The 12843-nt window shown below is 38.6% G+C and overlaps 1 protein-coding gene across 4 annotated transcripts in view; it reads left to right on the top strand.

The window, feature by feature from the left end:
• Positions 1 to 12843, top strand: part of IFT88 (intraflagellar transport 88) — a 61424-nt gene that overhangs the window by 739 nt on the left and 47842 nt on the right. For 3 of the 4 annotated variants that reach the window (XM_070380540.1, XM_070380539.1, XM_070380537.1), the window contains exons 2-3: positions 4895 to 4990; positions 8501 to 8563. In XM_070380540.1, coding sequence (XP_070236641.1) covers positions 4901 to 4990; positions 8501 to 8563 — 153 coding nt within the window. In that variant the 5' untranslated portion in view covers positions 4895 to 4900. Of the gene's footprint in view, positions 1 to 79; positions 248 to 4894; positions 4991 to 8500; positions 8564 to 12843 lie in introns of all 4 variants that reach the window. The other variant, XM_070380538.1, reaches the window with a different exon arrangement.

Genomic DNA, 12843 nt, shown 5'->3' with positions numbered 1-12843 from the left:
TGGTCCTCAACGTGTGCTCCGTGGACCACATCAGCATCAGCAACACCTGATTAGAAACTTTTTTTTTTTTTCTGATTAGAAACTTGTTAGAACTCCACACTCCAAGGAATGAGGGTGATGACTCCCACCAGTGAATAAGAAACTGGTGAAGGCGGGGAGTGGCAATCTGATTTTAACAAATCCGTAGGTTTCTGGCAAACGCTAACCTTTGCGAACCATTGGTTTCACATTACCTGACCTAGAGCTTGTAAGTTAAAATTTTTTATATATCTTCTATCATAACTTAATACTTTCTGGAGGTATTTTGGAATGAACATTTATATATGATTGACATTTGCTTTTGTGGATTTTGCACAGAATAGGAGAAAATATTTGCTAATCGTTTCTCTGACAAGGTCTAATATCAAGAATATATAGGGATTTTTTTTTTTTTTTTGCGTGCCACAAGACTTGGTTTGTGGAACCAGGGAGTGAGACCCCATGGCAGTGAACGTGCGGGGTCCTAACTACTGGACTGCCAGGGTACTCCTAAGGAATTTTTTTTTTTTTTAATTAAAGGATAATTGCTTTACAGAATTTTGTTGTTTTCTGTCAAATATCAATATGAATCAGATCAAAAAACCAATTTTTAAAAATGGGCAAAGCATCTGAAAAGAAAAAAAGTTACAGTTTTCAATAAGCATATGAAAGGTTGCTCAGCATCTTTAATCACTAAGGAAATCAAACCAAAAATCGAATCAAAACCATAAAGATATCACTTTTTGCCTGCTAGAGTGGCTTTAATCAGAATAGGGCCAGTAGCAGGTGTTGGCTGGGACGTGGAGAAATTGGAACCTTCATTCACTGCTGGTGGGATGTAAAATGGTGCAGCCACTTTGGAAAAGCCTAGCAGCTCCTCCAAAAGTTAAACATAATGTTGCCAGCAATTCCATTCCTATATATATATATATATATATACACACACACTCAATAGAATTGAAAATACATGTCTGTACTAAAGCTAGTACAGATAATTCTGTACAGAATTCTGTAAATTCTGTATTTTTTAAATAATTAAAAAAAAAGAATGCACAGAACTAAAGAATGCACTAAAGAACTAAAGCATGCTCATTGTTTATACGGCAGTAGTTTTTTTGTTTGTTTGTTTGTTTTGGGGGCTCTACTATGGGTTTGTGGGATCTTAGTTCATCCTGGAATGCAAAATCAAGTTGGCCTTAGGAAGCATCACTACAAACAAAGCTAGTGGAGGTGATGGAATTCCAGTTGAGCTATTTCAAATCCTAAAAGATGATGCTGTGAAAGTGCTGCACTCAATATGCCAGCAAATTTGGAAAACTCAGCAGTGGCCACAGGACTGGAAAAGGTCAGTTTCATTCCAATCCCAAAGAAAGGCAATGCCAAAGAATGTTCAAAGTGAAAGTGAAAGTCGCTCAGTTGTGTCTGACTCTTTGCGACCCCATGGACTTGGTCCATGGAATTCTCCAGGCCAGAATACTGGAGTGGGTAGCCTTTCCTTTCTCCGGGGGATCTTCCTAACCCAGGGATCGAACCTAGGTCTCCCACTTTGCTGGTGGATTCTTTACCAGCTGAGCCACAGAGGAAGCCCAAGGATACTGGAGTGGGTAGCCTATCCCAACCCAGGAATTGAACTAGGGTCTCCTGCATTGCAGGCGGATTCTAGAATGTTCAAACTACCAAACAGTTGCACTCATCTCACGCGCTAGCAAAGTAATGCTCAAAATTCTCCAAGCCAGGCTTCAGCAATACACGAACCGTGAACTTCCAGATGTGCAATCTGGTTTTAGAAAAGGCAGAGGAACCAGAGATCAAATTGCCAACATCTGCTGGATTGTCGAAAAAGCAAGCGAGTTCCATAAAAACATCTATTTCTGCTTTATTGACTATGCCAAAGCCTTTGACTGTGTGAATCACAACAAACTGTGGAAAATTCTTCAAGAGATGGGAATTCCAGACCACTTGACCTTCCCCCTGAGAAATCTGTATGCAGGTCAAGAAGCAACAGCTAGAACTGGACATGGAGCAATAGACTGGTTCCAAATCAGGAAAGGAGTACATCAAGGCTGTATATTGTCATCCTGCTTATTTAACTTATATGCAGAGTACATCATGAGAAATGCTGCACTGGCTGAAGCACAAGCTGGAATCAAGATTGCCAAGAGAAATATCTGTCACCTCAGATATGTAGATGACACCACCCTTATGGCAGAAAGTGCAGAAGAACTAAAGAGCCTCTTGATGAAAGTGAAAGAGGAGAATGATAAAGTTGGCTTAAAACTCAGCATTCAGAAAACAAAGATCATGGCATCTGGTCCCATCACTTCATGGCAAATAGAAGGGGAAACAATGGAAACAGTGACAGACTTTATTTTGGGGGGCTCCAAAATCACTGCAGATGGTGACTGTAGCCATGAAATTAAAAGACATTGTCTCCTTGGAAGGAAAGTTATGACCAACCTAGACGGCACATTAAAAAGCAGAGACATTACTTTGCCGACAAAGGTCTGTCTAGTCAAAGCTATGGTTTTTCCAGTAGTCATGTATGGATGTGAAAGTTGGACAATAAAGAAAGCTGAGCACCAAAGAACTGATGCTTTTGAGCTGTGGTGTTGGAGAAGACTCTTGAGAGTCTCTTGAACAGCAAGGAGATCCAACCAGTCCATCCTAGAGGAAATCAGTCCTGAATATTCATTGGAAAGACTGATGCTGAAGCTGAAACTCCAATACTTTGGCCACCTGTTGTGAAGAACTGACTTATTGGAAATGACCCTTATGCTGGGAAAGATTGAAGTCAGGAGGAGAAGGGGATGATGGAGTATGAGATGGTTGGATGGCATCACCGACTCAATGGACATGAATTTGAGTAAACTCTGGGAGTTGGTGATGGACAGGGAGGCCTGGCGTGCTGTAGTCCATGGGGTCGCAAAGAGTCAGACACGACTGAGTGACTGAACTCAACTATGGGGCTAGTGGGATCTTAGTTCATCCAACAGGTATTGAACCCAGACCCTCCGCAGTGACAGCACTGAATCCTAACCACTGAAATGCCAGGGAATTCCCTTGTTTTTGTTTTTAGATTCCACAGATAAGTGAGATCATGCAGTTTTTGTCTTTCTCTATCTGGCTTAATTTCGCTCAGCATAGTGCCCTCTAAGCTTCCCAGGTGGTGCATAGTGCCCTCTAAGCTTCCCAGGTGGTGCAGTGGTAAAGAATCTGCCTGCCAATGCAGGAGATGCAGTTTTGATCCCTAGGTCAGGAAGATGCCCTGGAGAAGGAAATGGTAACCCACTCTAGTATTCTTGCCTGGGAAATCCCATGGACAGAGGAGCCCGGTGGGCTCCAGTTCATAGGATTGCAAAAGAATAGGATACTACTTAGTGACTAAACAACAATGCCATATAGATCCATCCATGATCATAATGGCAAAATTTCCTTTGGGGGGCTGAGTAATATTCCATTGTGTATGTGCACATGTGTTTGTGTATCACATTTTCTTTATCCAGTTATCCATCAATGGACACTTAGGTTGTTTCCATATCTTACTTGTTGGTAATGATGCAGCAAACATAGTGGTGCAGATACTTTTTTGAGTTACTATTTTCATTTGCTTCAGATAAATACCCAGAAGTGGAATTGCTAGATCATTCAGTAACTGTATTTTTAATTTTTTAGGAACCTCCATACTGTTCTCCATAGTGGCTTCATCAGCTTATATTCCTACCAATAGTGCCCAAGGGTTTCCTTTTCTCCACATCCTCATCAATGCTTCTCTCTAGTGTTTTTGACAATAACAATTCCAACCAGTGTGAGGTGCTATCTCCTTGTGTTTTTGATTTTATTTCCCTGATGACTAGTGAGGTTGAGCATCTTTTCATGACTATCTGTATTGTCTGATTTGGAAAAATGTCTATTTAGGTCCTCTGTCCATTTTTTAAAATATTGTATTTATTTTTGGGTCTTTGTTACTGTGTGAGGGCTTTCTCTAGCTGTGGTGAGCCGGGGCTGCTCTTCTTTGTGTTGCATGGGCTTATTATAGCTTCTTTGTTGCAGAGCACAGGCTCTGAGCTCACCAACTTCAGTAGTTGTGGCACATGGGCTCAGCAGTTGTGGCTCAAAGGCTTTAGAGCACAGGCTCCATGGCATGTGAGATCTTCCCAGACTAGGGCTCGAACCCTTGTCCCCTGCATTGACAGGCGAATTCTTAGCCACTGGATCACCAGGGAAGTCCCCTCTACCCATTTTTCAATCGAGTTTTTGTTGTTGTTGAGTTACATGAGTTCTTTATATATTTTGGATATTAGCCCCTTATCAGATACATGATTTGCAAATATTTCTCCCAATTACCTTTTCATTTTGTTGATGATTTCATTTGCTGTGCAGAAACTTTTAAGTTTGATTTAGTCCCACTTACCTATTTTTAGTTTTGTTGTCAATTCCAAAAAAGATATCATCAAAACCGATGTCAAGGCACTTACCATCTATGTTTACTTCTACAAGTTTTATAGTTTCAAGTCTTATGCTCATTTCGCATTGATTTTTGTATATGGTATAAGGTAGGGGCCCAGATGTATTTTTTTGAATGTGGCTGGCTGTTTTTCCCAACACCATTTATTGAAGAGACTATCCTTTCTCCATTGTTTATTTTTGGGTCCCTTGTCATAAATTAATTGACTTTAAATGCACAGATTTATTGGGGCCTCTCTGTTCTGTTCCATTGACTTGTGTGTCTGTTTTGATACCTAGTTTTAAGAATTTGACACGAAAAACATTTAAGCCATAAACATATGTAGACATAAATTTGAGCAGAAAGGTTGTTATACTTTATTTCAATTAAGAATTATTTCAGGAATACATTTACAACAGTGATTTTTCATAGGTACAAATGATGCAAAATGTACACCTGGCCCCAGAAACAGATGAAGATGATCTTTATTCTGGCTATAATGACTACAATCCAACCTATGATACCGAGGTAAAAAAAAAAAAATTGTTTCATTGGTTTTTACTTTGGTCTTTGCTAACCAGCTGGTTTGTGAAAATTTTGGATTTGATGGTTCTGCTATATAATGCTTTAGATTAAGTTAAGTTGATTAAAAGCCTAGAAAAGTACTATTACTAAAGACTGTACTAACTTCTACCAATAGTAATAATCGCAGCAGAAGGGAAAAGCATAGAGATGTGAAAAAATGTTATAGAAAAGAATTTGGATCAATTATATTTTTGTATTCTTTTGCACTAGTTATCTGAATATGTATGTTAAAAGACTTAGATCCCTTGAGGTGCCTAAAATCGGTTTTTTTAATGCCCTAAATTTGAAATGTCATGTAGAGTTATTTTTCTTCTTTGAATTGAATTATACAAGTATTTTATAGAAAAACTAGAGAATAAAAGAAAAAATTAAAATCATAGAAACTGTCACCACCCAGAGATAAACATCAACTAAGTTACAGTGCTTAATGCTAAATGTTTCCCTATGCAGAAATATATGTGTGTGTGTATATATATGTACACTGTATGTCTATATGTTTTTGGAGACAATGGTATCATACTGTGTGTACTGTTTTGTAACCTGCTTTTTTCCTTTTATGAATGTTAACTTATGTCAACAAGCCTATATCTGCTTAATATTTAGTAGTATAGTAATTGTAGGATGAAATTGTTATTAAGACAATTATTTGATTATTTTAAATCTGTTTACATTGTGAGAGTTACAGTTTGCAAATTGTAAAAGACAAAAACCAAAAGAAGCTGCTTTATAAATTTACCTTGAATTAGTGTGTGAAACAATTTAAGGATGAAGGATGTGAGCATTAAATTTTCTTGCTAGTATGTGAGAATCAAATATTAGCATTCAGAGGACTTTAATTTAGGAACTTACATTCTATTCTCGAGTTTCACATGGCTTTCAGTCATTTTTGAAGTTTTTTCCTCTGGAGAAGAATGATGGTTTGTGAATTTGAGACTTAGAAAGCAAGAAGAGAAAATAGAAACTATTCATTTACTCTGTATGAAATAAAAATCTAGGAGATACTATTTATCATAGAAAATTTGAAAAATACAGAAGATTGGGGAAAAAAATAAAATGACAAATACTGTTACCTGGTGATGACCTGTACTATAGCAGGTCATAGCACCCATGTTTTGCTGTATTCCTTGTCTTTTTATATAGATAGGTGTGTCCCTCCCTATATATTTAATACAAACATCTGTATACAGGGATATGATTATACAGACTAATTTTTAAAAATATGTATTAAAACATGGGCATTTTCCTAAGTTAGTGTTAATTATGAAAGCCATTGAATCTTTCCCTTTCTCCCAGTTATAAAAGTTACATGTATAAAAAATACATATGCCCATTGTTGGAAAACAAAATTGTCCATAATCCCACCACTCAGAAATAACTACTGCTAATGTTTTGTTTGTCTTTCCTTCATGCATATACATAGAATTTTCTTTTAGAATGTTTGGAATTGAACTGACAGTTACTTTTCTGTTTGCTTATCTATTTTTGGCCATGTCATAAACAATATCTCATGATACTAAAAGTTTAAATATAGTTTTAATGGCTGCATAATACTGACTATATACAATTGATTACTTTCTGACTATAGGATAGTTATTTATAGTTTTCTGCCCCTATTAATAACAACAACACAATGAACAATTTTATGCATAAGTAATTTTTTACCTTGTGATCAAACATTTCTTGGGTAGAGTCCCACAAGTGCAAAAATGATCATCATAATCATTTTTAATAATATCAGATAAACTGCCTAACTCTTCAGGTCATTACAATGTGGTTTCATTATCTATTGGTAACTTGAAGCAAATATTCAGAATATCATACACAAAAGTAAATTACACAGAAAAATAAAAATTTGGTTTACTCATGGTTTCCTTTTATTTTAATTAATTGGAATAAGTTAATATATAACTGAATTACTTGAAACAGTTGCTAAGGTGTTCATAGATCATGCAAATTGTTAATCAAATCATGAACAAAGGAAAAGAAATGACAAAAGTTGTGTTAGTTTGGTATTTGTAATTAGAGAATTTGTTGATAGGTTTTAGTTTATCATTTAGTTAGACTTTTTTGAGTTGATTAATTGAATTTTACTAATAATATAGGAATATTAGACTTCTTTTTCCTAAAAGGTGTGCCCAGGGGGCCCTTGGCTTACACTCATATGAAAGTTGCCTGGTTTCTATGGCTGAGTGAGATTTGTGTACTTCATTTTTTTTTTTTCTTTTGAAGGGACTCAGCCATACATATACATGTATCCATTCTCCCCCCTCAACCCACCTCCCATCCAGGCTGCCACATAACATTGAGCAGAGTTCCATGTGCTACACAGTAGGGCCTTGTTGGTAATACATTTTAAATATAGCAGTGTTGTACTTACTTCATTTTATGTAGTTGATATGGAAGGTTATAAAGATTATTTGAAGTAAAACTAAAAATGCTTGTACATAATCATGTTTAAAGTACGTTGTATTTTGTTCATGTGTAAAGTACATCCTGGTAATAAAAACACATTGTCTCCAGGGTTTTAAAAAGCTAATTGATACTGACTCTATTTTTTTTTTTTTAAGTGTATTGTTTGTTTTTTAGTAATCGGCAAGTATATTTCTGTGGGAAGTAGACTGGAGTGAGTCAGAGGCGAGTGTGAGAAGTGTGCACTGATGTTTATAGAGGGCTGGACCCAGAGCTTGTGGTGGTGAAGGAACTAGAGGCAAAGACTGGTTATGCTGACAGTTGGAAAATAGCATTTTGTCCAGGAAACCTGGGAGCCCTGGTAACTTGCCCCTGACTAATGTGACTTTCCTCAGGTTCCTGAGGGAGAACGTGAGCACCGGTCAGGAATCAGCAAAGCACAGTAACGTTTTATGTCAGCTGAGCCTTTGGTTCCAAAGCATGACAGGTTGGACCCAGTGGAGCCTCAGCTGGCTCCAGTCTGAGTCTCAGACTTTACCTCTCCCTGAGATGAAAAACCATTTTCACTTGGGAGATGAGACAAGAGAGTTTGCCCAATTTCTGGGAGAGGATACAGCTTTTTCTGTCCTCAGCTTCTCAGGTAAGGCTAGTAGCCACAGCCCAGGATATGGAAGAAGAGAGGAGGGAGAAAGGACGGAGGGGGTGATTCTCTGTTCTTGCTGCTCCACTGACTTGGAAGAGAGAGACAAGAAAGACTTGATCTTGGGACCAGGCACGCTGACAGTACCCATTGAGCCAGTAGCCAGTTGTGTCCTTGAACTTGACTAGATTGTCAGTGCTCCTCTCCCCAAGGGAGAGAGGGCTTTTGGTATTTTGTGTCCTGTAAAGGGGAAGTTGAGGACAGGAGTCCTTGAGCCCTACGTGGACGTCAGCAGATGTAGAAAGATGGATCCTAGAGGACCCTAAACACCAAACAGTAGTGGTTAAACATTTTTAAAAATTTGTCACCTCACATTGAATGTTAAATTTGCCATTTTGTTTTAGGAATTGGAGAATGACACAGCCTTTCAGCAAGCTGTGAGAACTAGTCATGGCAGAAGACCTCCAGTAAGTGAATTTTTTTTATTATGGTTAAAAAAACAACTAACAAAGCTTACCCTGTTCATTGTTTTTAAACATACACATTGGGAGTGCTAAATTAATTCCCATTGTTGTGAAACAGACCCCTAGAACTTTCCATTTTCCCAAACTGAGGCTCTATCCTCACTGAACAACAACGTCCTCCAGCTGCTGGCCCCACCTTTCTACTCTATCTCTAAGTATTTGCCTGTTCTAGGTGCCTCACGTAAGTGGAATCGAACAGTTATTTCACTCAGCATAACGTCTTCAAGGTTCATCCATGGTGTAGCAGGTGTCCGGGTTTCCTTCCTTTCTCAGGCTTAATGACATTTCATTGTCTGGATGGACCACATCTTGTTCTGCACACACTTGGGTTGCTTCCACCTGCTGGCTGTTGTGAGCAGCACTGCCGTGAACTTGGGGACACAAATATCCTGAGGCCCTGTTTTCGAGGTGTATATCTGAAAGTGGGGTTGCTGGATTGTATGGTAGTTCCGCCAGCAGTGCACACAGGCTCCAGTTCCTCTACCCCTCACTAACACTTGTTATTTTCTGGTTTTTGATAGTCGCAGTTTTAATGGGTATGAGATGTTTCTCATTGTGGTCTTGATTTGCATTTCTCCGATTATTAGTGATGTTATCTTTTCATATACTTTTTGGCCATTTGTGTATGATCTTTGAAGAAATGTCTGTTCAAGTATTTTGCCCTTTTTTAAGCTGGGTTATTTAATGTTTTGTTGTTGAGTTGTAGGAGTTCTTTATTGGATATACGCTTTGCAGATATTTTCTCCCATTCTGTAGGTAGCTGTTTTTTATTCTGTTGATTGGATCCTCTGACCCACAAAAGGCTTTATGTTTGATGTGCTCCCATTTGTCTGTTTTTGCTTAAGTTGCCTGTGCTTTTTGATGTCATATCCAAGAAATCATTGCTAAGTCCAATGCCATGAAATTTTCCTCTGTTTTTTTCCTAGCAGTTTTATAGTCTTTTAGGTTTTAGGTCTTATGTTTGGGCCTTTAATCTACTTTGAGTTCATTTTTGAATGTTCTGTAAGATTAAGGGTCCAATTTCATTGTTTTGCATGAGGATATCCAGTATTCTCAGTGCCATTCAGGAGACTGACCTTCCCCCTTGTGTGGTCTTGACACCCTTGTTGAAAGTCATTCCTTCCGTTGGTTTCTTATGCCAGCACCACATTGTTTCCAGTGCAGTAGCGTTGTAATATGTTTTGAAATCAGCAGATAGGAGTCCCCCAACTTAGATCTTTTTCAAAATTTTTCGGCTCTCCAGGGTCTCTTAAGATTCCAAATGAGTTTTAGGTTGGATTTTCCCATTTCTTAAAAAAAAAAAAAAATGACATTGGGATTTTGGTAGAGATTGCATTGAATCTGTGCGTTGCTTTGAGTAATATAGATATCTTTTTTTAAGTAATTTATTTATATTTGGCTGTGCTGGGTCTTTATTGCTGCACATGCACTTTCTCTAGTTGCAGTGTGTGGGCTTCTCGTTGTGGTGGCTTCTCTTACGGACTGTGGGCTCTAGGGTATGTGGGCTGCAGTAGTTGTGGCTCATGGGCTTAGTTGCCCTGAGGCATGTGGGTTCTTCCCTGACCAAGGATCGAACCCGTGTCCCCAGTTCTTTTTTTTTTTTTTAATCCAGAATATATTTTGAAAACTTTTACACTGATACCAAAGCCAGGCAAAGACACTACAAGAAAATTACAAATATCCTTTTTGAATACTGACCTAGAAACCCTGAACAAAATATAAGCAAACCAAAGCAGTATATTATAAGGGTTATACACTATGACCAAGTGGGATTTATTCCTGGAACTTGAGAATGGATCAACAGACAAAAATTAATCAATGTGATATGTCACCTTAATAGAATGAAGGGAAAAAAAGCCCAAATCATCTCAATTGATGCAATAAAAGAACTTGACAAAATTCCACATCCTTTCACAATAAAAACACGTAATGAACTAGAAATAGAAGGAAACTCACCATGATAAATAAGAAAACCCCACTGCTAACAACATATTTGGTGGTAAAAGACCAAAAGCTTTTCCCCTAGAATTAGGAATAATGCCCACTTTTGCCACTTCCAATCAATTACAGGGTGGGTGTATTCTTAACCACTGGACCACCAGGGAAGTTCAATATAGATATCTTAACAATATAAAGTTTTATAGCCTTGAATACAGGATGCCTTTCCATTTATTTCTTTTTCAGTTTCTTATAGCAATGTTTTATAGTTTACAGTATATCTAGTAAGTTAATTTTAAAGTAATATAGATCAAAGAATTTTTATGCTCTTGAGAATATAAATATTATTTATGTAAGACACTGGGATATGTTTAACCAAAACATTATTTTTAAAAAATTTGTCTTTCTAATTTTTAATGTTATGTAAATATTGATCTTTGAAAACACTGGGGGTTAAGTTGCAAATTACACCTCCCTTGGATTAATGACCGTCCACTAATTAATCCTCCACCAGTATATACATGGCTAAAGTGATTGTTTTCAGTATTATTAGTAAAGTTTTTATATGTCACACAGAGAATAGACTTCTGCCTTCCACAGTGTGTGAACTCTACCAAGTGTCTTTTGTAGTTGAAAATAAACAAGGTTGGCACTAGGTAAAGTGAGAAGTACAGAAAGTTCTATGCCTAGTGTTCTGCCCACCCATGGCTCTAGAGCAGTGGTTCTCAGTGCTCACTCGCCCACCCGCCCTGGCACATGTTTGCCTGGAGATATTTTTAGTTCTCATAACTTGGACCAGTGCCTAGCATCTCAGAGGCAGCAGGCCACCCCACAGTAAGTTACCTAAAAGAGGTCAGCAGTGCCAGGTCGACAGGCTGTTAGGGAGTGAATCCCCTGCTGTAGTTGGTGTGTCCTTCCACCTGGCCTCCCTCACTCTGTCAGGGCCTCTTCCCTCCCACCATACTTAACTGTTCTGCAATAATGAAAGGTCTGCATTAAACCACTTCCAGTGGGAAGGACCTTGCCTGTCATATTTGTGGGGTTCCCTCCTCGAAGTTAGAGAGCACAGCAGTCCACAGGACTGTCCTCACTTCTAATTCCAGCTGCAGGCACCTTCAGCATCTGTAATTTTCTGAAAAGGCTCAAAGAACTCACTGAAAGCTATTATACTTAACGGTTTATTTCAGGAGAAGGATACAGGTTATATCTGCTGAGAGAAGAGAGACCTGGGGCAGAGTCTGGGAGGTCAGACATGGGGGGTCTGGTTGCCCTTTCCCTGTGGAGCCCTGGGTGGCTTTAACCCCCCCTACCCCTCTGTGTGGTGACGGTACTTGTAGAGCCGGCAAGGAGGCCCTCCCATGACTCTGATGTCCAAGGTGTTAATGGGGCTCCGTCACACACTGTCCTTGTGGCTGCCCATTAGTCTGTAGCCCCTCGTGGAGGTTCAAGCTAATATATCTGGGAGTTAGACTGTCTGGTGGCCAAAGCCCCCCAGGGAAACAGGGATGTATCAGGCAGGACATTACAGGGGCATACAGATCACCCCCCTGTAGTGAAGGGCAAAGCCAGTACTCTCTTTGGGTAAAGTCAGTTCTTGACTACACATTCCATAAGCTGTATTTTAATTTTAAGGTTACCTTCATTATAGAAAGGAAAACTAGATGAAGTTCTTGCACTTGGCTAATGACAAGACTGTAACCTTTTAGAAGAGGTAAACTGTCTTATTTATTGATCTTTTCTTTGTTTGCTGTGGGTACTCCACAGATCTTTATATCACAACTTAGTGAATAAGTGAAAGCCTTCAGTTTAGTGATTTGGTATATCAACAAGTCACTATATATGATAGTGATTTGGTGTATCAACAAATCACTATATATGATAATGTCTCCAAGCTGGCCCTTCATTGATGTTTAGAAATGACTTCAGAGACCCTCATGTTATAGAAAGGAAACAAGGCTGGGAGTAGAGGTCTCACAGTTACCTGTAACCAGGACAGAGAGTAGGTCGCCACCCCTTTGAATGATATTGTCATCACACCCTATTTACTGTATTAAATGGGAAAAAACTGTGCAACTTTTATAGGAGAGGCACTGGGCAAAGAGTAAAGTGGACACAAATAGAAATTACAAGGCATATTGTAATTTGTGTTGTAAAAAGAGTATAAATTGCTCTGGGACCACAAAGATAAGTTCTTTATTCCTAGTTGGGACAGTCAGGAGATAAATGTACAGTTGAATATTTAAGGATGTGTGCAGTTAAGATCAGCCTTGAGGTATGTGAGGAAA

Source organism: Bos mutus, chromosome 12 (assembly GCF_027580195.1).
Source record: "Bos mutus isolate GX-2022 chromosome 12, NWIPB_WYAK_1.1, whole genome shotgun sequence".
In the NCBI taxonomy this organism is placed as follows: Eukaryota; Metazoa; Chordata; class Mammalia; order Artiodactyla; family Bovidae; genus Bos; species Bos mutus.
This window is presented reverse-complemented; position numbering and strand designations above follow the sequence as displayed.